The 26,923-nt window shown below is 47.6% G+C and overlaps 1 protein-coding gene and 1 pseudogene across 2 annotated transcripts; one reads left to right on the top strand and one right to left on the bottom strand.

Annotated features, from left to right (window-relative positions):
- Window positions 1-577: 577 nt before the first annotated feature.
- On the bottom strand, window positions 578-7,131 carry LOC136626601 (nuclear pore complex protein Nup155 pseudogene; annotated as a pseudogene).
- Window positions 6,830-25,918, top strand: LOC136626034 (anaphase-promoting complex subunit 16-like). Of its 2 annotated transcripts, none has more exons than XM_066600742.1 (3): window positions 6,830-7,410; window positions 22,439-22,513; window positions 25,497-25,918. In XM_066600742.1, the coding sequence occupies exons 1-3, from the start codon at window positions 7,314-7,316 to the stop codon at window positions 25,562-25,564; spliced, it is 240 nt and encodes a 79-aa protein (XP_066456839.1). In that variant the 5' UTR covers window positions 6,830-7,313; the 3' UTR covers window positions 25,565-25,918. The 2 variants fall into 2 exon arrangements, with proteins under 2 accessions (XP_066456839.1, XP_066456838.1); XM_066600741.1 differs by having other exon boundaries at window positions 25,482-25,918.
- Window positions 25,919-26,923: the final 1,005 nt, after the last annotated feature.

Below are 26,923 nucleotides of genomic sequence, written 5' to 3'. Positions count from 1 at the left end.
GGCTGCCATGTGAACCCATCTGCACCTCACAATACCTTCATGTAGAAGCTCCTCTTTTCATTTTACCCATGAACTCATAACCTTTTTACTCATTTAAATAAAGAAAATATCAATCTCGTAATTGTTCTATCTTCCTTCATTAAATAACATGAGGTATTGGTTTATATCTTGGCCAAAATACGCAAACATGTCAAGTTCCACCATTGTGTTAACTTATCCAGGTCTTAGGGCTTCTTCACATGGCCGTGTTTGTGCACGTTTTTTCATCACTGAAAACTTATTCTTCATTGTGTGGATCCAAATGAACAATAAATAATATATTGAGGAGATGCCAGTGACTGCTCAGTGTGTTTATATATGCACTGGGTATGGTCTGCCAGTAAAACAAAGTCATGTACTGACAATGCAGTGGCATGAATATATGACCTGGCAGATACTCCAACACCCCAAGTGCACCAAACGTACTAACACCACGCTATGCCAATATAAAATCAAAGTGTATGGACAAAGTAGAATGCAATACAGAGGTGTTCGTTTCCACCGCTTTTGGCCAAGATATGTAAGCTCGCAACCCACGTCAAGGGTCCTCATTACCTTGCGAGTTCCCTATCCTAAAAAAAAACAACAAAAAAAAACCAGGCAAACACACGGAAAACAAGCTCCATGCACAGCAGATGTTGCCATAGCCAAATTTCTAGGGGTTGTTTAGTTGTAAACTTTTGGTGGCCTATCATCAGTTTAGGTCATCAATAGTAGAGTGATGTGGATCCATCACACAATACCCTCACCAATTAGCTGTTTACCAGGCCAGGGTGATTGTACACTGAGCTGATTTCTGTAGGAAGCATATAGCTCCTTTCGCATTGTAGCGGCCTTGCTTTGTGGTGCAGTCCAAATTCCCTTTGAAAACTGCCCTGGGAATAGAGCTGTCTTCTTTCTGCAGAAATCAGCTGAGTGCTTGACTACATTAACCTATGTCTGTGAATACACCCTGGCGGATATGCTAGCGATGGCCTATTCTAAAGATAGGCTATCAATCATTTGCAAATGGACAACCCCTTTTAATTATGGCCCTACAAGGCAGCAGTGATAATCTCTAAGACACCATGCTGCCCACAAATACATAATAACACAGGCTGAAGAGAGACAATGTCCATCTAGTTCAGCCTGTTTCCCCCCCCCCCCCCCTGTTGATCCAGAGGAAGGCAAAAAAAACCCAATGAAGCAGAAGCCAATTTAGCCCATTGGAGGAAAAAATTCCTTCCCGACTCCATAATGACAGTCAGAATAATCCCTGGATCAACAGTTTGAAAGTTGGTACAGCAGATCGATGTTATCTATGCAGCAAGACAAGATGGCCAATATTTCTAGCAGTAGAGTAAGAGTTGAAGCATGGAGAATGTCAGCTGAACTGATAAGCCAATGGGGAATGTGGAATGAGTGGTTGTTGAGAAAAGGTAGTAAATTAGATTGATGTTTTCTCAACTTCTACACATTCTCCATCGACTTATCAATTAAGCCCACATTCTCCACGGTCAATATCTTTCCCTTCTGCTCCCAACATGGGGCATCTTCTCCTGCTGTATAGAAAACATCAATGTGCTGAACCACCTTTTGTCACTTTCCACACATTCTACATTCTCCCTCGGCTTGTCATTTAAGTCCATGTTCTATATGCTCAAAATCATTCTCTACTGCTCTAAATGTGGCACATGTTGTCCTGATGCATAAATACCATCATTCTGCTGTACCACCTTATCATGTTAATCCAGAGGAAGGCAAAAAAAACCCAATGAGGCAGAAGCCAATTTAGCCCATTGGGGAGAAAAATTCCTTCCTGACTCCATAATGGCAGTCAGAATAATCCCTGGATCAACATTTTGAAAGTTGGTATAGCAGATCGATGTTATCTATGCAGGAGGACAAGATGCCCAATATTTCTAGCAGTAGAGTAAGATGTGGAGCATGGAGAATGTCAGCTGAACTGATAAGCCGATGTAGAATGTGGAATTAGTGGAAGTGGAGAAAAGGTGGTAAAATAGATTGATGTTTTCCCAACTTCTACACATTCTCCCTTGGCTTATCATTTAAGTCCACAGTCCCCATGATTAAAATCTTTCTCTACTGCTCTAAATGTGGCACATGTTGTCCTGATGCATAAATACCATCATTCTGCTGTACCACCTTATCATGTTAATCCAGAGGAAGGCAAAAAAACCCCAATGAGGCAGAAGCCAATTTAGCCCATTGGGGGGAAAAATTCCTTCCCGACTCCATAATGGCAGTCAGAATAATCCCTGGATCAACATTTTGAAAGTTGGTATAGCAGATTGATGTTATCTATGCAGGAGGACAAGATGCCCAATATTTCAAGCAGTAGAGTAAGATGTGGAGCATGGATCATGGCGGCTGAACTGATAAGCCAATGGGGAATGTGGAATTAGTGGAAGTGGACAAAAGGTGGTAAAATAGATTGATGTTTTTTCCACTTCTACACAATTTCCCTCGGCTTGTCGTTTAAGTCCACAGTCCCCATGATTAAAATCTTTCTCTACTGCTCTAAATGTGGCACATGTTGTCCTGATGCATGAATACCATCATTCTGCTGTACCACCTTATCTTGTTAATCCAGAGGAAGGCAAAAAACCCCCAATGAGGCAGAAGCCAATTTAGCCCATTGGGGGAAAAAATTCCTTCCTGACTCCATAATGGCAGTCAGAATAATCCCTGGATCAACATTTTGAAAGTTGGTACGGCAGATCGATGTTATCTATGCAGCAAGACAAGATGCCCAATATTTCTAGCAGTAGAGTAAGATGTGGAACATGGAGAATGTCGGCGGAACTGATAAGCCAATGGGGAATGTGGAATGAGTGGTTGTTGAGAAAAGGTGGTAAAATAGATTGATGTTTTCTCAACTTCTCCATTCCCCTCCCTTCCAATCGCAGGCTTACCTCTTGTTCCTCCCCGCTGATACTGTGCAATGGAAGGGGCGGAGCTAAGCATAGGAGCCCATGCAGCGGCCGATGTTCTTGGACTATCTTTTGGGCCCAATGTAAAAACGCCCGGAGCTATATTGGCTTGGAAATACGCCCGTGTGATCTGATGCATTGGAACACAGGTTGTGTTAAATTGCTGTCTGTCAAGGCTCTGGACGATATTATGGTCATTTCCATATGCGGGGAGCAGCCCATGAATACATTGCGGCAGAAGGAAAGGCTTCTTCACCTCCGTCCAGAAGGGATTTCCAATTCTGAAATCACGTGGGAAACGGCACATTCATCTCCAATATTGTCTTTAACCCAAAGTCTGCCGGCCAATCCAAGGAGCAGACTTGTTGTTCCAGGTACTGAGCCAAAAACTGAAGAGGAAGATACATGGGAGTGCTGGCATAGATCTTGCCCAGTGAGACCAACTTCAGGTTCAGCAGTTGCATCCTGTCGGCAGCATCCATCTCTACGCTGTCCTTCAACTCTGTTTGTATGATTTCCTTCCATATCTGCTGCACCAAGAAAGCATTAGAAAAAGAAGCACATCTAAGGATTGCAAGCTTGCACTCTGAAAGCTGGAATGGGTCTGCAAATTTCTCATACAGAACTGTAAGGTCCATTACCTGTGAATCAAGCTGCGCCGCAGAAGTCTGTGCTGGAGGATGTTGGGAGTATTTCCTGAGTAGCACTTTCTGGATTTCAAGCTGTACTTTAGCGACATCCATTAAGTCTTCCAGCTCATGTATGAGTTCTGAATCTTCAGCACGTCCATACTGGCCATTGGTGGTTCTGGCACACAAGATGGCTCTAGATAAGTATTCAATCCTTCCTTTCAGAGAGATGTTGGGGCTCTCGTAGTCCGCTAGTTTGGCCATCACCCTGGCAGCTTTGATGGGACTTCCCTTCTTCTGGTAGTAACAGAACAATAAATTCATGTAGCGCACTTCGTTGTCCTCATGGTTGGACATGCGCACCAAATGAGACTCCAGAAAAGGTGACTTCAGCTCCAGCAGGACGTCTGTGAGATCAACCTTGATGAGCCAGTTGAATAACACAATATGGAAGAATTCATCTGCAGAGCGCGGAAGCAATTCCAGTATCTGGTGAAAAAGAAGTCCAGAGGGGCCGTGCTTTGTGGTTACTCTTCGGGGAGCAGATTTCCTTTGGTTGACCAGCTCTTGCAGTAAATCAATGATGATTTTGTAGCTGTGCATCTTGGTTTCAAATGCTTGTAAGCCCAACTCATCGCCTTCGGGCTCACCGTTCTTCAGATAGCGCAAACCAAGGCCTTGCGGATCCTTGTTTCCAGCATATGTAAGGCACAGCTGTACTACACCCTCATAAAAACACTGCTGTCTGTACTTGCCACAAACACTAGCCAAGTCAAGAAGGTGACATACTTTCTGGTACTCCTGCAGTGACGCGCGCAGCAATTGTTCTTTATCATACTTGTTGTTGACTTGAAGGGATCGTTGTATAAGTACATAAGCCTTGGACAATATGGCATCTTCACTGCTGTAAAATATCGGGCACATGTGCTGCAGGTAAGAGATCACCTCATCCGTATTTACATTGTGACGGATATGGCAGTCGATCAATGATGCGATGAGAGTCTTGGTCAGCTTCTTCCCCCGGATGACTAGATCTTTAAAGGTCATGTTTTTCAGCTGCTTCTGCAACTCCTTGCGAAGCCCAGACACTACCTGGTGAAAGTGGGGCTCACAGAACTGGTTCCACACCGCTAAGGTTTGGCAGGTCTTCTTCACCAACTGGTGAATTCCTTGAAGGGAGGTCTTCTCCGTTAGCGGGGCCTCAGTGTGACACTCGTCATGTACCTCTTGGTGATGGCAGGTGTTGGTATCACGCTTTAGGAAACTGAAGGCTTTTCCAGAACTGTTCTTCAGCTTCTGCCTTGTGCCGGTGGTCGCCCTGTTGCCACGAGGGATCGTGCTCTCATATTTAGACTTTAGATCTCTGAGGGTGCCCGTTCCAAAATTAAAATTTCTCTCCAGAAATCCTTGTAAGTCTCTGAGGTCTCGTAGAGCTGATTGCAGAAGTTCTCCGGAGATGCCACTATCCATTTTTATGAAGTCACCGTTGTCATTCTTGCATGTTCTTTCGACTATGAGGTCTTTATCCCAGATGAGGTGAATAATGCTGGTAAAATAGATGTAAATCCCATTGTGTCCTCCAGAAAAATGTTGTTGAGTTGAACCCTGGAAGCGTTTATTTGGTATCTGGCTACATGTGGGTAAGGGTGACCCAACAGATATGGTGTTATTTGCCCTGGTGTTATTGGGTGCGGGAAGTGAAGAGTTATTCTTCACCTGCGCTATTCCTCCATATCTGAAAAATACCTCAGTAGCCCAGGTAGACAGCTTCTGATCGGAGGCAGCAGTAGAACACGCAAGGTGTAAACTAGCTGCACAGGCCTGGTCCGGGTGATACACCTTAAAAAGTTGTTCAGTCTTCTGCTCATCTTCATCTTCATAAGCGTCGATGAGAGGATCCTGAAGCTGCTCCACCGGTCTGACCAGAGAGAAGATATGGCTTCCATGTGCGGAGAGCACAACAAACGTCTTGGCTGGAACCATATGTTGTTGGATGGAAGAGTCCTTGACAGACGCAATTACACAGGAATGACCCCGCAGATGTTTTACGGCATGTGTTTCCATTAATTGGTTCTGAAATGGGACGCAGTTATGGTTGATGCACCATAGTTGGTCATAGACGGCGTTTTCAGCAGCTGCCATAAGGAAAACGCCATCGCTATAAAGCACTTGATGGACGTTTGATGGCTTGTCCACGGTGGCAGAGTCTATAAATCCGGGCGGTAGGCGAATATGGACTAAATCCAATCGCCAGGGCTGAGCTGCGGGCCGCTTTGACGGGGCGGATGTAAAGTAAAGGCGGACGCCGGCGCCAGTAATAGCCACCAAGTCACAATTCACAGATTCTGAATCTTCAATGACAACAATCTGAATGATGGGCCTGAAGAGTGACGGGTCGGCTGTCTTGGCGATCCCTACAGCAGCGGATACGATGGCGTCCTGGAATACTGACGCCTTTTTGGTTATTCCGCTGCCATCTGGACCCAAGTCATAGACCTGTAGTACGCCGCTCTCAGAGCGGGTATACAAGATGTTTCGGCTGTCATCCACAGCGATCTGAACGACGGGGTCATGGCTGCTTAGAAGCCAGGAGGCGAGCAGCACGCCGGCCGCGCTCCGCGTACAGTTAATAATCTGCTACTTGGGGCTAAGCCAGCCGGCTTCAGCCCGGTAGACCACTTCATACAAGCAGCCGGATGTACCAGACAGAAAGATGCGCCCATTGTGTGTGCCGGCGACAGATACGTAGGTATCTTCTGCAGCGGCTGAATACAAGGGCTCTTCTAGCAGCTGGATCTGCCCAGAAGGGTTGTCATGGGGATCTTCAGGCTGCAGACAGCTCACTCCTAATACAACAAGTGTGACCGGAGTGGCAATGATCAGCAGATGGGATGTCTGTGGCTGGACGACACCTTCTTGAGGTCTGACCAGTCCAGCACACACTATTGTGTCCCTGAGGCCACCAAAGCGAGTGACATTCCGGCCGGTGCGGAAGTCCCACAGGAAGAGGTCACTGCTAATGGCCAGCCAAGCCTGGCTGATCTCAGGGAACACTCCCATCATGCAATGAGTGTTCTTCATGGGGTCAAAATAATCTAACATCTCCGGGGGAAGCGGCACTGTGTGCACAGCGCTGACCACCGGGAGTGTGGGGGCGACACCGAGCAGATGAGGGGCCTGCAGAGGGTAATCAGCAGGGGAGTTACCTGACAGAGCAGGGCTGTCCCGAAGGTCCAGGGCGGATGACAAGTCCCTGTAGGCTGAGGCCTCGTGCAGCAGGCGCTGGATCCTCTTCTTGGCTGCGTCCATCGCGTCGTCCATACGGGTTGAGCGCGACTCTCAACTGTCAGTTGAGCCGTGTGCAGTCTGTTGTGACATCAGGTGCGCGCGGGAGGACACGTGACCCGCGGAGCTCGAGCGGGGTTTGACAGCTCACGTGACTCCTGTCTCTTCTTCCTGCAGAACTGCAACACAGAGTAGCCGGGAGGCATATTTGGGATTTCAGCCGCAGTTCAGTAGCAGTGAGCGATTCCAGCGACCTGATTGGTTGTTGGAGACACACCCCCTTTGGAGATGTGCACGTGTGGCCGGGTAGTTAAACAAGCAGCAGCACGGCCGTAGGAGGGTCGGCAACTAAGCCCAAGCCTAAACCCTAACCCTAAGGTTGCTTGAATTGCTGAGTTTAGGCAGAACTGGGGAAGAAAAAGTTAATATGCCCTCCGCAGGATTACATCATGGTGAGCGGCTCTGCGGAGCCTCGGAGCTCCTACTGCCGAAGGAGAGAAGCTTCACTCTGCTGCACGTCTGGTGTATGTAGTCTGCTCATATGTGTGTATATTTGCTGTATACTATGTATGTGTTAATATGCTGTATACTATGTATAGTATGTATAGTGTGTGTGTATATATGCTGTATACTATGTATGTGTGTGTATATGGCTGTATACTACTGGTATGTATAGTGTGTATATATGCTGTATACTATGTATAGTATGTATAGTGTGTGTATATATGCTGTATACTATGTATGTGTGTGTGTATATGGCTGTATACTACTGGTATGTATAGTGTGTATATATGGCTGTATAGTCTGTATGTGTGTATATGGCTGTATACTATGTATGTGTGTGTGTATATGGCTATATACTACCGGTATGTATAGTGTGTATATATGGCTGTATACTACAGTGTGCAGTGTGTGTATATATGGTAGTATAATACACTGTGGGCATAGTGTGTATATTCTATATGTAGTACACTGTATATAGATATGCCTGTATACTATGTATAGTGCGTGTATATATGCTGTATACTATGTATAGTGTGTATATATGGCTGTATACTATGTATGTATGTATATATGGCTGTATGCTATGTGTAGTGTGTGTATATATGCTGTATACTATGTATGTGTGTGTATATGGCTGTATGCTATGTATAGTGTGTCTATATGGCTGTATACTACCGGTATGTATAGTGTGTATATATGGCTGTATACTACAGTGTGCAGTGTGTGTATATGGTAGTATAATACACTGTGGGCATAGTGTGTATATTCTATATGTAGTACACTGTATATAGATATGCCTGTATACTACACTGTATAGTTGGTATACATTGTATATGACTATGGTCCCCTGCACACGGGCGGAAATTCCACGGCGGGATTTCTCGCAGAATTTCCGCCCGTGCCCGCCTGCATAGGATTGCTTTGCAAAACGCAATCCTATGCAGACGGCCGTGATTTGTCCGTGTGAAATCACACGCGGTAAACAAATCATGACATGTTCTATTTCTGTGCGGGTCTCACAGAGGCCCACACAGAGATGTCACCCCTGGCACGCCGCCTCCGCTCTGCGCATGTGCCCGCTGGGTGGCAGCCTGCACATCACAGAGAGGAGAAGACGCGGAAGAAGGTGAGCCGCACTGCTCACTGCCGGGGCGCGGGTCGGATCCTGCTGCGAGAATTCTCCGACCCAGCCGTCTGCAGGCGGCCTAAATAATACACCGTGTGCATGCTGTGAATGCACATTATACCTTGTGTGCATACTGTCTGTATATGATGCTCTGGATGTTGTATAACGTTTGTATATGTGTGTTCTATATAAATATTCCCAGCGCTGCAGTGAACGGACTCCAACAGACATATAAATGTGCCGGACCTGCTTCACAGGGTGCCTCACACCGAGTGCACCCCTCATCTAAAGAAGCGTTGTATAATCCCCTGGGCCCGCCCGTTCCGCATGGTCCGGACCGCTCGCTGGGGATTTTTATTTAGTTTCTGCTATTGTCTATCTCTCTCCGGTTTATACTTATATATTCTAATTTCCCTCCGATGCTCTCCATGATGTGATGTCGTAAGGACCGGCGACCAGCATATCTATCACCTCAACCACCCGATTATCTGGTTCTTCCTGCCGGCCTGGATCTTTGACCCACCGGCGCTCCCCAGGGAAACCCGGCTACCGCAGGGTGAGATAAAAATATTATATTTATTAAATTGGTAAATATAAATCCCCCCCCCCCCCCACTCTGGGGCGCTGCCTTCTGATCTCTGTTCTGTATATATATATAAGATAGAGTATATGTGTCCGACCCCATATTCCTGTGTAGAAGGCGTGTATGGCCGGTGGATGATGGTGCTGTATGTATGGTGTGAGCGCTATGCGCATACGGGTGTTGTGTGTATATATATATATATATATATATATATATATATATATATATATATATACTGGCTGATATACTCGGCTTCGCCCCAGTTAGTTTGGTACAGAGAACAGGAACCGAGGATTATAGTATGTTCCCCACTTTGCCTGGTTCTTCACGTTACCCAGGAAACACCGCGTGGAGGTGACCGCGTGCTTCCTTGGCTAGAATTGTATAATCCAGTTGTGACCCCGTTACTTTTCCTACTTAGGATCTAAGGAACATTTGCGCCAAATGTCATGTTTGTCCTCCATGGGGAGTAAGGCCGCTCTCACACAGCCCGCTATTTACTGCGATGCTTAATTGCGGCACAGCGCCTCCATTGATTTCAGTGATGTTCTGCCGACTAGCGCTCGGACGCAGCATGTCTAACGCTGTGATTTTCAAGCGCTGTCTGCTCTATTTTCGTGCATTTTAGCACTTTTTAACGCACCTCATCACCCATAGTGGGGCGCTTCAAAAAACGCTGACAAATAGTGGAATGCCTTAGAAAAGGCCGCGCGAAATCGCAGTAAAACGCCATGATGTGCTAATGCGTGCGTGAGAGCGGCCTTAGGGAATTAGTGATGAGTCAGGCCGGCTTCATACGGGCAAGATTCTCCCACGAGTCTTGTGCCTTGCGGGATGTGAATATGATCCCCATTCTTTTGAACGGGGTCATACGCATGAGCGATTGTTTACCCACATTGCACCACAAAGCGATACAGGAAAAGAATCGCGACACGTACCGTCTTTGGGCGCGCCTTCACATCGCAGCGGCCATTGTTGTCAGTGGGGCCGGCGGCAGCATCGCTCCATGTGCTAGATGCACGCGATGCAATGAGGCGTCTCACCAATGAGAACAATGGGAGAAACTCCGTGATCAGCCGCGGCGGAGGATCGCTACTTCTCCGAAGTGATGCCAGATGTTTTTAATACAAAAGACGCCTCGCATCCGCGGTGAAATCGCACGTTGACGAGCGCAGTGTGAAGTCAGCCTCAGAGTCGGTCAGTGAGGGCTCACATTATATATAAAATGTGTGATAACTGTCGTTATCTGTATATACAGGGGGCATATGGGATGTACAGAAGTGTATATATGATGCAAGTGATGGTTATATATTTTTTGCTCGGTATATATGTGTTTTAACCCCTTAATGACACGGCCCTTGTTTTTCCATTTTCGCTTTTTCCTCTCCCCTTTTAAAAAAATCATAACTCCTTCATTTATTCATCGACGTCGCTCTATGAGGGCTTGTATTTTGCGGGCCGAGTTGTGTTTTTCAGTGGTACTATATAATGTACTATATAATGTAAGGAAAAACTTCTCAGTGGAGTGAAATGGGAAAAAAACTAAATTCCACCATCTTGGATGTGTCTTGTTTTTACGGCGTACAGACTGCAACAAGAATGACCTGATCACTTTATTCTATGGGTCAGTACGAATACTTATAATACCAAAGTTATATAGGTTTTTTTTGGGCTGTACTCCTTTTTTTTGTTTTTCGAAGATATGTAATTTTTAAAAATTATTTCCTGCTTCCATCGTCTGACGACTATAACTTTTTCATTTTTTCGACATAGTTGTACGACATCTCATTTTGTGCGGGACGCCCCATTGTTTCCATTGCTACCATTCTGGCGTACATACGGCTTTTTGATCATTTTTTATTACATTTTTTCTTGGATATAGGGGTGACCAAAAAAGCACAATTCTGGTGTTCTTTATTTTTATGTTCTGAGATGAGCGAACCTACTCGTTTCGAGTAATTACTCAATCGAGCACCGCGATTTTCGAGTACTTCTGTACTCGGGTGAAAAGATTCGGGGGGGGGCGGCGTGGCGGAGCGGGGGTAGCAGCGGGGAACAGGGGGGAGCCCTCTCTCTCTCCCTCTCCCCCCCACTCCCCGCTGCAACCCCCCACTCACCCACGGCGCCCCCCGTATCTTTTCGCCCGAGTACGGAAGTACTCGAAAATCGCGGTACTCAGGCAAAAAAGGGGCTTGGCCGAGTAGGCTCGCTCATCTCTAGTTTTGATGATGTTCGCCATGCAGGGTAAATAATGCATTACTTTGATAGATCAGACTTTTACGGACGCTGCGATACTAAATATGTATTTTTGTATTACTATTTAGATCCCTTTATTATAAATATGGCAAAAGGGTTTTGTTTTACTTTGATTAGCTTTTTTAATTTAATAATCAGTAAAAATGCAATTTTACCTTTTTTGTTAGTCCCCAGAGGGGACAACAACTTGTGATGCGTTGATCGCTCCTACAGTATGATCTAATGTATAGCATTACATCATACCGCGATCTGTGGTCCTGTGATGTTAAGCGGTTAACTCCTTATGGACATGGCCTATTTTGGGCTTAAGAACGCAACGATTTCTGAGGGATTTTCATTTACAGTTTTCAAGAGCCACAACTTTTAATTTTCCAGTCGACAGTCGTATAAGGTCTTATGTTTTGCGTGGTCAACTATAGTTTTTATTAATTAACTCTGCCATTGTTTTTAATTTTTTTTTTTTTTACAGCGACAATCTAAGGCCTCATGTCCACGGGGAAAATCAGGCCCGCCGCGGATTCTTCATGTAGAATCCCGCAGCGGGTCCCTCCTGCCTCGCGGACATGATGCCTAAAAATCAGAATAAACTCACCTGCTCCGGAGGATGCGGATCTTCCTTCCTTCGCGGACGGATCTTCATTCTCCGACCCGGCGGATGTGCTCGACACGCCGGCGGCGTGCCGGGCACATCTGCCGGGCCAAAGAAAGAAGATCCGGCCGCGAAGAAGGGAAGAACCGCATCGTCCGGAGCAGGTGAGTTTAATTCTGGTACGGGTCTCCTGCGGATCCGGACAGCTTCGATAGGCCTCAATAGAAGCCTGCGGGAGCCGTCCCCGCGGGAGACCCGCACGAAAATGGAGCATGTCCATTTTGTTTCCCGCACGCGGATCCGCGCCTGACGCGGGAAATGACATCCAAAGGTATTTAACTACCTGCGGGTGTGCAATGCATCTCTATGAGGCGCGGATCCGCGTGCGGGAGAAACGCTGCGGATTCTAAGCGCGTGGACATGAGGCCTAACAGTATAAATGACGCAATTCATTTTTTCTGCGGTTCGATACGTTTACAACAATGCCAAAAACATAATTTTTTTTAGGTTTTTCCACTTCATCACATTCAAAGTCACATAACGTTTTTGATTTTTTCATGGACAGAGCTTTGTCAGGGCTTGTTTTTTGCGTCACGAACTGTACTTTTTATTTGTACCATTTCGGGGTACATATGGCTCTTTGGATTGCCTTTATTGCTCTTTTTAGGAGATATTTGCTGCGCAGGATAATTCGTGTGCTCATTACGGACACAATGATACCACATATGTGAGGTTTTTCTGAAATTAGTAATTTTTTTTCTTGCAAATAGCGGTAAACAAGTAAAAAACCAAGGTATTTTATTTTATTTCTTTACATTATTTCTTTAGTTTATTTACACTGTTTATTTCCCTGAGGGCTTATTCAGACGTCCGTATATTGTCCTGGTTTTTACACCCGCCCAATATACGGTGTCCCTTTCTGCAGGGGGAGGAGGCGGGCCGGGAGCAGTGCACTGAGCTCCTGCCCCCTCTATGCCCTTCACCACTGTTTACAATGGGAGGGGCAGGAGGGTGGGGATGGCAGAGATAAGTTCCGCCTCATCCTGCCCCCTCCGCTTGCATATAGTGGCGAGGGGCAGAGATGGGGCGGGAGCTCAGTGCACTGCTCCTGGACCAGCCCACCTCCTCCACCTGCAGAAAGGGACACCGTATATCGGACAGGCGTGAATAAGCCCTGAAGCGGACCTGCTCCATAGCAGCAGTGATTGCTATGGTAAGGCATTGCATGACTTCTGTACAGCAATACCTTATCGCTGGTTATAGCGCTCATAATCAATGGGTGAAGCACAACAGCGCCGCTAGACTTAACATAAGATCTTTGACCCGGCCTGAGAGTCACTCAATGCATCAAACTCTAATTTCATGATTTTACGGCGGTGGTGACGATGTCACAAATCTAATGACACCAAAATCATCCACCCAAGGTCACACAAAGGGGTCAAAGTGCGGTGCAAGAAAAGCCTGCAGGCGGTTTTATATAAGATTCGTTTCTCTTCCCCACATTCAGAAAATCCGAACCGTTTTATTTTTCCGATAACGCAGCTGTCTGAGGGCTTGTTGCTTCTTGTGGGGCGAATTGTAGTTTTTTATGGTTCTCTTTAATGCACCATATAATGTATTGTGAAGCTAAATAAATCCGCTGTGGGATGTCACTATGAACACTGAGGTCGCTGTGCGCAGTCACTATTACCGCTGGGGCGATAAATAAGTGGGTTTTGGGTTTCAGTTTGGGCACTCGGTCTCTAAAAGGTTCGTCATCACTGCTATAGGGTGTCTGGGGGACGCCAGGTCTGATTCTGCTGCGATATTTCACAGGTGGAAATGGACCCGGCCATGGGCATGAGGCCATACTGTGTAATGCAGTACCATAGTATTGCATTATGCTGTATGCTGACAGTCAGTCTCTTCATGGTAGCTTTGGGAATCTTCAGGAGGCCCAGGGTGTCATGACAACCAAACCGCACCTTGCAATCTCATCGCGAGGGGGCTGTTTTGGACCACTAAATGCCGATTGGGGCATTTAAATGCCGCTGTCAGATCGATTTAAAGGATTAACAGCTGCGATCAATGTGAACGCTGATGGCGGCTGTTACAGGCGGGTGTCAGCTGTCAGAGACAGCCGCCCTGCCATGGATGGAGCGGATGAGGGGTAAAGTGGTTAGTCTTCTCCACTGCTCCAGGCTTCTTCGCTGGCTTTTGTTGACATGCTGCTGGGGTGACATTTTCATATACACACATGACTGCCGTGGCCAACCCCTGACCCCAGCCGTGTGCGGCGGCAGCGCTATCCCAGCACATGAGCCAAGGGGGGGCTATAGCATATTTCCATCTGCGTGGAATTTGTGTTTTTTATGAAATAGTGAAAGGAATGTAGCCGCGATCTGCTGTCAGCGCAGTTCTGTACGTTTTTGGTCTTGTCATCTTTTGCTAGGATATAAAGGTTTTGTGGCCTGTATACATGTGAGCGCGGCGCATAGGTGCCCATGAGAAAATGTACACCACCTACCATAAGGTCTCATGTCCACGGGCGGGTCGGATTCCGTGGCAGTAGCCCGCAGTGGATTCCCACTCTGTCCGTGGCCGAGGACACTGCTTACCCGTCCGGGTCTTCTATTTTCTTCACTACGTATGTGTGCGGCAGTGCCGGCTGGCGTGCCGCCGTACATGCGCAGTGGAGGATTTTTTTCAAGTCTCCTGCTTTCCCGCGGGATCCGCTGCCCGGCGGCACAGTTAGATACGCGTGGGCCGCGGGTCAGACTGCTTCCATTGACTGCAATGGAAGTCGTCCATGAGGGATCCGCACTGAAATGGAGCATGCTGCAACTTGTTTCTAGACCGAAAGGTCCGCAAATCAAATCCACATGCTTTATTTCATTGCGGACGGCCATGTTTCCCTTTGTGTATCTTTCGGTTGGGGACATTGGGCCTCAGTGTTTGCCCTTGAGCCTTATTGATGGTCATTACAAATGCTCTGGTCATCAGATGCGCTAGAGCTGACTTGTCTATATGCACTCCTCACTCAGTAAGTAACGGCCATGTTCTGTGATTGACTTGTCCTTGTGAGGCGAATTACAGGAAGAGCAAAAAATGGATGGGAAATACAATTGTCAAAATCATTTCTTACACAGCTAGGGTAAAATAAAAGCTGTGCTGTGATTGGTTGGTATGTATTATACTACTGACGTAAAGTAAAAGCTGTGCTGTGATTGGTTGGTATGTATTATACTACTGACGTAAAGTAAAAGCTGTGCTGTGATTGGTTGGTATGTATTATACTACTGACGTAAAGTAAAAGCTGTGCTGTGATTGGTTGGTATGTATTATACTACTGACGTAAAGTAAAAGCTGTGCTGTGATTGGTTGGTATGTATTATACTACTGACGTAAAGTAAAAGCTGTGCTGTGATTGGTTGGTATGTATTATACTACTGACGTAAAGTAAAAGCTGTGCTGTGATTGGTTGGTATGTATTATACTACTGACGTAAAGTAAAAGCTGTGCTGTGATTGGTTGGTATGTATTATACTACTGACGTAAAGTAAAAGCTGTGCTGTGATTGGTTGGTATGTATTATACTACTGACGTAAAGTAAAAGCTGTGCTGTGATTGGTTGGTATATATTATACTACTGAGGTAAAATAAAAGCTGCGCTGTGATTGGTTGGTATTACTTATACTACTGAGGTAAAATAAAAGCTGCGCTGTGATTGGTTGCTATGGGAAACCCAGATTTTCTTTAAAATCTCAATCCATGTTAATGTGGCATTCATTCAAGTTTTAGGCTGGGTTCACACAGGGCGGATTTGCCGCAGCAGATCCGCCCGCGGCCGCTAATCTCGGGATTAGCCAGCCATGTGGATGAGATTTCTCAGAAACCTCGTCCACACGGGACGGCTAATCCGCTGCAGTAAATCCGGTTGAAACCGCGGCCGCGCTCTCCTCTATGGGAGCACCAGCCGCAACGGAAAAGCATGCCGCCGAGCTGCTTCAAAGCCGCTGCAGCTTAAACCGCGGCGGTTCTCCCGGCGGAAATCTCGCGGTTTTTGCTGTGGCCAAACCGCGAGATTTCCGACGGGAATCCGCCCTGTGTGAACCCACCCTTAATCCGGGGCAACGCTGGTACTCCTGCTAGCCTAATAATCACATACGTGCGGCAACGACGTCTGCCCTCAGGTGTCTGCCCATTTGTGGAGGCCTAGCTTATGATGTGCACTCCGCTCCAACGCACTTTATGGCGTTGTCTGGCCCTGACAAATGTATGTATGCACTTCTGTATGGCCATTACAAAGCACTTTGTAATATACTTTGTGCTTTGTAAATCAGCCATACAGAAGATATATACTTACCTACAGGAGTGCTCCCTATCTTCAGTCTTCTCCTCTTGTCGGGCCGTAAACACACGTCCTCGGGCCAGGGGTGCGCGCCTGTTTTTTTGCGCATGCGCAGCAGCGCCTGCCGGCTCAGGAACACGCGTCAGATTATTCGCGCATGCGCAGTCCGTACTAGAGACGGACAGGAGTGTCCACCGGTCATCAGCTGAAGGGTAAGTATTACTACTGGGAGCGGGGGCTGTCATAACTTCTCTCATGGGAGTGGGGGAGGGGGCTGCCATAACTTATTGCAGGGGGGGAGGGGAGTGGGTTGTATAACTGCCCCTGCCACCGACCTGCCCAGCGAGCCACCAACCCACCCACTATAATCCTGCCTGTGCAGGGAGAGGAGAGGTGAGCTGTGACTATTGTGAATGGTGGTCCTGTGTTATCTATATATAGGTGTCACCTCTCAGTATAATCCTGTCTGTGCAGGGAGAGGAGAGGTGAGCTGTGACTATTGTGAATGGTGGTCCTGTGTTATCTATATATAGGTGTCACCTCTCAGTATAATCCTGTCTGTGCAGGGAGGAGAGGAGGTGAGCTGTGACTATTGTGAATGGTGGTCCTGTGTTATCTATATATAGGTGCCACCTCTCAGTGTAATCCTGTCTGTGCAGGGAGGAGAGGAGAGGTGAGCTGTGACTATTGTTAATGGTGGGTCCTGTGTTCTCTACAAATAGGTGTCACCTCTCACTGTAATCCTGTATGTGCAGGGAGGAGAGGAGGTGAGCTGTGAGTATTGTGAATAGTGGTCCTGTGTTATCTATACAGATGTGTCTCATCTCAGTGTAATCCTGTTTGTGCAGGGAGGAGAGCCATGACTATTTTGAATGGTTGAGGTGCGGACAACTAGTTGCTGTGTGGGTTAGGGTGCTGACAACTTGTCGACGCGGGGGTTGGGGTGCTGACAACTAGTTGCCGCAAGAGTTGGGGTGCTGACAACTTGTCGCCGCGGGGGTTCAGGTGCTGACAACTTTTCGACACAGGAGTTGGGGTGGTGACAAATAGTGGACGCAGGAGTTGGGGGGTGACAACTAGTCCCCGCGCGGGTTAAAAGCTGACAACTAGTCGCCGCAGGAGTTAGGGTGCTGACAACTAGTCGCCGCGGGGGTTGGGGTGCTGACAACTAGTTGCCTCAGGGGTTTGGGTGCTGACAACTAGTCGCCGCAGGGGTTGGGGTGCTGACAACTTGTCGCCATGGGGTTTGGGTGCTGACATCTTGTCGCCGCCGGAGTTGGGGGGCTGACAACTTGTCGACGCGGGGGTTGGGGTGCTGACAACTAGTTGCCGCGGGGGTTGGGATGCTGACAACTAGTTGCCTCGGGGGTTGGGGTGCTGACAACTAGTCGCCGTGGGGGTTTGGGTGCTGACATCTTGTTGCCGCGGGGGTTGGGGTGCTGACAACTAGTCGCCGCGGGAGTTGGGGGGCTGACAACTTGTCGACACAGGGGTTGGGGTGCTGACAACTAGTTGCCGCGGGGGTTGGGATGCTGACAACTAGTCGGTTTGGGGTGCTGACAACTTATCGCCATGGGGGTTTGGGTGCTGACATCTTGTTGCCGCGGGGGTTGGGGTGTTGACAACTAGTCGCCGCGGGAGTTGGGAGGCTGACAACTTGTCGACGCGGGGGTTGGGGTGCTGACAACTAGTTGCCGCGGGGGTTGGGATGCTGACAACTAGTCGCTGTGGGGTTTGGGGTGCTGAAAACTTATCGCCATGGGGGTTTGGGTGCTGACATCTTGTTGCCGCGGGGGTTGGGGTGCTGACAACTAGTCGCCGCGGGAGTTGGAGGGCTGACAACCAGTCGCCGCGGGGGTTGGGGTGCTGATAACTTGTCGCCGCGGGGGTTGGGATGCTGACAACTAGTTGCCTCGAGGGTTGGGGTGCTGACAACTAGTTGCCGCAGGGGTTGGGGTGCTGACAACTTGTCGCCATGGGGTTTGGGTGCTGACATCTTGTCGCCGCGGGGTTTGGGTGCTGACATCTTGTCGCCGCGGGGGTTCGGGTGCTGACAACTAGTCGCCGCGGGAGTTGGGGTGCTGACAACTTGTCGCCGCGGGGAAGAGGGGGGGCTGTCAGTGTTACTTGTCATGTGGGGGGAAAGGGGGCTGTCAGTGTACTTGTCGCGCGGGAGGACTGTCTCTGTAACTTGTCGCACGGGAGGGGGGCTGTCACCATAACTTGTCGGGAGGAGGGGAGCTGTCGCTATAACTTGTCGCACTGGGAGAGGCGGAGGGGTGTTCTCACCATAACTTGTCGCAGGGGGGAAGGGGCTATTGCTATAACTTGTTGCACGGTGGGAGGGGGCTGTCACCATAACTTGTCACGGTCGGGGGGGAGGTGCCTGTCAAGCGGGTATCCTTGTTTCACAGTGGGGCGGCTGCAGGAGATTTCTCTCCCCGCCCCTCTCCATTCACTTTGCACAGCGGACGTTCAGTACTGAACGGCTGCTGTTTACACTGAACTCTCGTCGTTCAGGATTTTATCCTGTGAGTATAGACAGTCTCTCCTGACCCCGCCCCCTCTAAGTACACTGTACAGCAGGAGAACATGCTGTCCTGTGGAGGGACTTAGAGGGGGCGGGGCCTGGGCAGGAAGAGACTTAGATGAGTTCACTAGAGGTGGGCGTGGCCAGGACGGGAGCTGAGCGAGGCCAGTCATTGGGAGCTCGCACACAGAGGGGGGAGAGCGCAGGGCATTGTGGGAAGTCAGCACAACGGCGCCATCTTTGAAAGCTGCTTTGAACATCAGATATCAAAGTAAGAAACTGACCTTCCGGCTGATCTGCCTGCCTGAGCCCTGTATGCGGTGTGTGGGAAAAATCACATCTGCATGCTTGTCATTGCTTTGCGGACATCCATGCATCCCTATGGACGGCTTGATTTGCGGTTCTCCAGCGCTGGTTCCACAAATCGAATCCGCCTGTGGACATTGGGCCTTACTTTAGCATGTATACTATTAGTATGGATATCCGGCAGCGGACGTGGTACTTGTGTGACAGAATATATGATGTGCTGCAGGGATATGGTGTATTATTGGGAAGCCCGTCCCGACGGCGACTGCAATCTATATACATATCTCCATGCTCAGGAGAATTACTCAGCGGCCTTAGGGCTCATGTCCACAGGTGCCCTCGCAGCGTTTTACCAGTGTTTGTGATACCGCGTACGGGCAGCGAGTGTACTGCGCATATCTGCGTATCTCACGGCCGCGGTCATGCGCAGTGTGGCTGTCTTTTTTTTAATCCCCCGCTGTGTCGTATCTGCGTTGCGTATGAATCGCCGCCCGTACATAATGTATTGTGTATGGACAGGTTTGCATACGCTGCTTATACAAACGTATACGGCTCACTCTGCGTGGTACGCCGGAGAATAGAGCATGCTGCGATCTAGTTCTCGCTGGTATCTACATGCAGTGTCTATACGCTCATGTGCAAGGACTAATGAAGGTCCATTTACTCTCATTAGCTCCATTCAGCACGCTTTACGTGGCCGTGCAACGCATGTGTAATAGGCGGTGAAAGACCACCCGAGGACACGAGCCCTTAGGAATAATAGTTATAATGTAAAGGCGTCCTCTGTTCCTAATCCACAAAGTACTCGGGGTGAACCAACATGGAGGTCCCTCTGCATGCCCCCTCCGCCATATTTCTGTAGCCACGGGCGGAACTGTTCAGCAGCTTCCAGACTTTTGTTATATTCTTGGCGCATCTAATTACAATATTTCCCAGTAAGCAATATTCTAATGAAGCTTCTTGTACAGGATGGGCCACGGAATATTAGCCCGTCACCACACTCTCATCAAAGCTGTCTAAAAGAAAATCTTTGTTGCCATAGCAACCAATCACAGCGCAGCTTTCATTTACCTCAGCAGTATAAGAAATGAAAGCTGCGCTGTGATTGGTTGCTATGGACAACATTGATAGACTTTCTTATAGACAGTGTGGGCTGCCGTCCTTCTTTTCCGTGGACCACCCTGCAGATGCTATGGTGATGATGAGTGAGTGTGAGGCATAGCGTGTAGTTACATCATACGTACACAGGGGGCGCACCGCTTCAGCCTAAGATTGAGCCAGAATTTTGCCTTATTCAGTTTAGTAAATCTCGCACTTATATTCGGAGAGATCGCTCAGCTGTTTGAGAACAACGGTCATATTGCTTTATTGTTACTGCATTGTAGATGGTAAATATAAGGTATATGTCTATGTTTAAGGACTCTCCGGTTACCGGACAACCCCTTTTCAGTAGGACGCCCTGTGTGAAAATAATATACAGAGATACACGCGTACCCCAGGACTCAGCACTGCAGCCTGCTGCAGACTCAGGGGGAGGGGCATAGGAAGTCACATGACCTCTGTAGCCAATGATAAATGCAGCATCATGTTCTTGAACTCCTGGCATCGCGGCTATCAGGGTCTGAGCGCCGATGCCAGGAGAATAGATGGTGACACTGCAGCTTCTCATTGGCTGCAGCGGTCACCTGATTTCCTGTGACATCATCTGTCAGTGGGATTATGGGCATCTGTAACAATTTACACTTTCAACTTTAACCTCTTAGTGACGGCCCCATTGCCTTTTTACGTCCTAGCTAAGCGGGCTTTAATCCTGGAGGACATAAAAACATGCATCCTCTTAGAATTAAAGCCCTATTGCCCCCCCCCCCCCCCGGCAATGTGATCCGGTGTATAGCGCCGATCGCAATTAAATGAATAAATAGTTAAAAAAAGATTAAGATTCAGCTGCCCTGATGGATCCGATCCATCAGGGCAGCTGAGATTACTCACCCGCCTTGTCCGTGGTCTCCCACGGGGAATTGGTTCTCTGGGACCCGTCACCGCTCTTCTGCATATGTGTGCCAGATGTATGACGTCATGCGCATGCGCAGAAGGCCAGGAGCCCCGGCAAATTTAAAGTCTCCTGGATGCCGACTCCTGAAGGTAGCCGGGAACCAGGAGATGTCACTGGAGACCGAGGTGACCGGTCCCCTGTGCACGTGATTGCCACTATTCAATGGAAAGCGGCGATCACGAAAAAGTTTTAAAAGGTTGGAAAGAAGTTTGTTCCATCTCCTCTCATGGATCGGATCCATAAGGAGAGGTGAAAATACTCACTCGGGTCCTCCGCGATGTCCCAATCTTCTGGGACCTGAAGTATCCTTCTGCGCAGAGGGGCTCGTGCCCCGGGAAATTTTAAATCCCTCTGCTCCTGGGTAACATGTGCAGAGAGATGTCACCGGGGACGTGATCACTGTTATCCAATAGATAACAGTGATGATTTAGAGTAAAAAAAAATGGCACCGATAAAAACTATAGTTCGCCATGCAAAAAATAAGCCCTTATATGGCCGTGGCGACAAAAAGTGGCTTTTGAAAAATGGATATAAAACCCTGCCAAAAATAGCTGCATCCTTAAGCCCAAAATAGGCCGTGTCCTTAAGGGGTTAATATAAGACAGGGTCTTCTTTTTAAGGAAGCACGGTATCTTAGCGTCTATTACGCACTGTAGAAGCCTATTGAAATCAATGTGCATGCGCAAATGCACACAAAATACACAGGAAACCTGCGTAATCGCTACGTATTTACCCACAAAATCAAGAAGATTTCGCACGTTTCTATTACATGCGGAAATACGCTGCATATTTATGTGAAGTAAAAGAATACCAATACGCCGCAAAGCGCAAGGCAACAGCGTATTTACAGACCGAAATACGCAAGCGCCCATGTGAATGCGGAGAAATGGTTACTTGTGCTGGTCTTCATTTTCTTGTTACCTCTATAGCTCCAACATATTCTGCAGCAATGTACAGAGATTGTCGTCCCTAATATCTGTCATGGTCGCCGGTAACGCTCACAATGTAATGTTTCTATCGCAAACACACACTACACGCGCCTGCAGATGCGGGACAGTTTCATCAACGGCCATTTAACCTAGACATGTGTTTGGCGCTAGTAGTCCATAAGCGTGCACGGGGGGCCATAACATGCACATGTCAGTAAAAGTAGGTGGAAATGATTGGAATCCTGGCCAGTGTCAGTAGATGTTCTACAACTTGTAGGCAGGACATACAATAGTGCAGTCTGGTCAAGAACGTTGCTCATGCGTTTTTCTATCCTTCTGTTTGCAGATGGCGCAGAGGGATTCCTTTGTGAATCCGTGTTCAGTTATCAAGTCGCATCAGCGCTGAAGCAGGTGAAACATGGTAAGTAACGAGTGCAAATCATGACCATAATCCAGTCTACACCAGCAAACAGAAACTCATCCTACAGATTTCTCTTCTATTAAACTGTATTAAGTAATGCATGCCTGTTTTATGGCTGAGGGAAGTGAATTAAAGAGTTTGTAAACTATTGGTGACCTATCCTGAAGATAGATCATCAATAGTAGCTTGGTGGAAGTCCGTTACCAGGAACCCCACCGATCAGCTGTTTGTAGGGCCAATGCACTAAGTTTAAATCTGCAGGAAGCAGACAGCTTCCTTCTCAGTGCGGTGGCCAGCCCTGGCATTGCAGTCATTGAAATGAATGGAAAATTTGATGCAATACCGAGCCCTGCCACTGCAGTGATTATGGAGCTGTCTGCTTCCTGCAGAAATCAGCTCAGTGCACCAGCCCAGAAACAGGTGAGATGGGACGGGGAGCTGGTGAACTGAGATCCCGTCCCCTCTCTGACCCTCGCCATTGCTTGCAATGGAGGGGGCATAACAGGATGGAACATAGCTCCGCCCCTGACCCAACCCTCCATTGCAAACAGTAGCAAGAGGCAGAGAGGGGGCGGGAGTTCAATGCACTAGCTCCTCCCCTTGCAGAAAGGGGCAGCGTATATCAGCCGGGCGTGAAAACCTGACCGATATATGCCCGTCTAAATAAGCCCTAAAGGGAGAATGGTGGGGTTTTGGCATTTTTATTGTTGTTTTTTTTATAATTTTTTAACTTTTTCATTTTTTTTACATTTTTGTCTTTTTTAGGGAACTTGCATAATCCTTTTTTTTATTCTTCTAATACTCTGGAATGCTGAGGCATAGTAGGGTATTAGACAGGCTATGAAGCTCAGAGTCTTAGCGCCATAGCCTAATTTAGCTGGCAAACCCGGAGGCTATATTCAAGCCTCCGGATGCAACTGAGACCCTTCAGAACCGCCTGATCACATTGCGAGGGTTCTGATGGTGACACGGCTTTCATTTGACAGCCGATCACCAGCTCTCCCTGCCATGGAGACCATTGGCCGGCTTCTGACGAGCCGATGGTCCACGTGGCAGAGAGAGCTGTCCAATGGTGACAGAGGGAGCCCTCTGCTTCTGTCAGCCCTTTACATGCTGCAGTCGCACAGACCACAACATGTTAAAGGGTTAAACAGCGGAGATCAGAGGTTTTCTCCGTTCTCAGCTGTCAGCACTTTACATGCTGCGGTCACAGAGATTGCGGTATGTAAAGGGTTAAACAGCGGAGATTGGAGGTTTTCTTTGTTCTCTGCTGTAAGAGCTGGTGCCCGGCTATCATCTGACAGTTGGTCACCAGCTCTCCCTGCACGCGGACCATCAGCCGGCGTCTGAAAAGCCGATGGTTTCCGTGGCCAGATGTAAACAGTGCAGGGAAGAATCGGAAAGTTGCCGGTAGATCGGTTATATCTTCCCGCTTCTTTTTTTAAAGTCCTGCACTGGTTCTTTGTGGGACTATGCAGGCAGAGCACAATGCCACAGCTTATGGCATTGTGTTCTGCATGGTCCTATAGTGAAACATAGCCAGGAAATCTTCTGGGCTATGTCACTATGGGCAGCGCAGCTAGTCCTGGAAAATTTCCGGGCGTGCCACTGAAGAGGTTAATGCTATAACTTACAGATCTTGAGATATACAACTATAACAAGAGGTATGAGTTACTACAAATGACTGGTTACTTTTGTACTCCTATGACTTATGATTTAAGAAAACTATAAGACTAGACTGTGCTAATGTCATGAGGTGGTAAGGACTTCTGCAAAGGTTGGGCTACATTTGGAGCCTTCATCACTAATTCTGACTAGAAAAACAGCGTTGTATGCAGAGCTATTTTTCCAATCAAAACGAGAGACACTTCAGAAGGCACAAAATTTGGCAACAGAAATATCAACTTAGCTTTTTAAAGGCTTACATTATCAGCACATTTGCAGTATGATATTTCCTTCCCCCTCCACCCCATGCCATGTTCATTTTCTGCACCAACATTTTGAAATATGCACCATATCTTGGGATATGCATCAGTCAGAGACGGTCCTCCAATCAGCATTGCCAAGACAGCTGGCGCAGCCCATCAAAGCGTTGACTGGTCTAGAACAGTGTTTCTCAACTCTAGTCCTCAGGGACCCCCCTATATGACCTGTCGGGGGTCTCTGAGGACTGGAGTTGAGAAAAGCTGGTCTAGAAGTCTTGATTTTCACAGCCAATTATACTGTAGAAAATCTCCAAGATTTTGTTGGCTTTCAAGGAAATGCACCATTTGAGTTGTACTTTGCTATCGTTCACTGCCTCTGCTTATGCTACACTGTAATTTACTGACCATAAGTCAAGTAAGGCACCCACTATTTGTATTTTTGATAAAGGCATTTTATGCAAAATTAAAAATGGGGTATTTTACACTTGGATGGACCTCTTTTCTCAATCAAACTATCCACTTCCTCTGAATATCCAGCCATATTTGATCCTGATAGTATAATAAACCCTCCATCCACAGCCAAAAACTAGGCTGGATTCACATTTGCACTATTATTTCCATTGTTTGGCTCCATCATAGGAGCTAAACATTGGAAGTGCTGGACCCCATGCTTAACTGACATGAATGATGTCCATAGGACCCAGTTGACTAGCATGGTGTCCTCCGGGCTTCCGCCAGGCTGCTCGGGAATCTATGTCAGCTGTGTGCCGAAGACGCTTGCACAGATATGAACAGTCTAACCTGTGCCTACACTAATTGGGTAAAGAAGCATCCCTAAAGAACCTTCTAAGTCTTCTAACTGCTCAGACAGTCTGTCACCAGCTTGAGAGCACCTTGTAAGTGTCAATGTACACTGTGATAAGACTATGTTCCTGTCAAAAGCAGTGATTTCTTATGATCCTTCTCAGTGATTACCCGACATCATGGAGCAACCTGGAGAGACTGGAGAGAATCCTGTTCTAATTGCAGTAACATTTGTTTAGGTCTAATCTTTTCAGATCAACAAGTATCCCGGATGGAGAAGTTGGCCGGATTAGTGGAAGAGTTGGAAGCAGATGACCCCTAGCCCACTTCCACCCCTGAGCCGGACCATACTAAACGATTAAACTGTTATGTGCAAGCATGAGAAGGTACTACCAGGGCTCAACATCCTCTACCATGTCTTCAGTTGTTCTTCTAAAACCAGCATCTTATACTGCAGTCGTTGCCGCTCCATAGAATGAGTCTACAAATCGCTACACGTTGAAGTCTTCTACCATTTGTGACTATCCCGACCCATAAAGCCGTTTACCATTGTACCTTCACTGGGAATGAACAGGGACGATTGTTTTCAGATTTGTATACAGTGAAAACTTGTGTATAATGTTACATTTTTGCTAAATGTTTTTATTTTCTAAAATAAAGATGAGTTTTGTAGTTACATTTTTATTAGTGTTTTAATTGTGAGGAAAGATGTAATGTTGTGCCAGCAAGAAAAAACTAAAGTGTAATTTAGAAATCCACTGTCCAGGGTGTAGAGGTATCTAATGACCTCTCACAGTGCGATGATCCCTATACTTCTTTAATTTGCTCATTTACATTTAACAAAAGTCTCTCTCAACATGCATACATGAGCCTATGGTGCCCATGACCCTGTCACCAGTTGTCCTTCTTCGAACCGCTTTTGGTAGGTACTAACCATTGCATCTTGGGAACCGCCCTCCCTGGTATTCTGGAGGGCTCTGTTCCAGTCGTCTAGTCATTACTATTTCGCCAAAGTTACTCAGTTTCCTACACTTGCCCATTTTACCTGCTTCCAACACACCAAGAGCTGACTCTTCACTTGATGCTTAAGGGCTCATGTCCACGGGCAAAATATGATTTAAGATCCGCAGCGGATCTCCCGCATGCGGATCCGCATCCCATAGGGATGCATTGACCACCCGCGGGTAGATAAATACCCGCGGATCGTCAATAAAAGGGATTTAAAAAAAAATGGAGCATGGAAAAATCTGGACCATGCTCCATTTTCGTGCGGGTCTCCCGCGGGGACGGCTCCCGCGGGCTTCTATTGAAGCCTATGGAAGCCGTCCGGATCCGCGGGAGACCTAAAATAGGAATTTAAAGTATTTACCATCCGTAGCGGACCGGGAAGGTCTCCTCTTCCTCACGGCCGCATCTTCCTTGCTTCGGCTCGGCGGATGTGCCCGGCGCATGCGCGCGGCACGTCGACGACGTGCCACCGGCGTCAGGAATTCATCCGCCGGCCGAAAATGAAGATCCGGCCGTGAGGAACAGCTGACCTTCCCCGCCCGCGCCGGATAGGTAAATGCTTTTAAATTGCTATTTTCGGCGATCATGTCCGCGGGGCAGGAGGGACCCGCTGCAGATTCTCCATTGAGAATCTGCAGCGGATCTGATTTTCCCCGTGGACATGAGGCCTAAA

The sequence above is a fragment of the Eleutherodactylus coqui genome, chromosome 4 (assembly GCF_035609145.1).
Source record: "Eleutherodactylus coqui strain aEleCoq1 chromosome 4, aEleCoq1.hap1, whole genome shotgun sequence".
NCBI classification, from domain to species: Eukaryota; Metazoa; Chordata; class Amphibia; order Anura; family Eleutherodactylidae; genus Eleutherodactylus; species Eleutherodactylus coqui.
The sequence above is the reverse complement of the archived record's forward strand: the minus strand, read 5'-3'. Positions and strand labels throughout refer to the sequence as shown.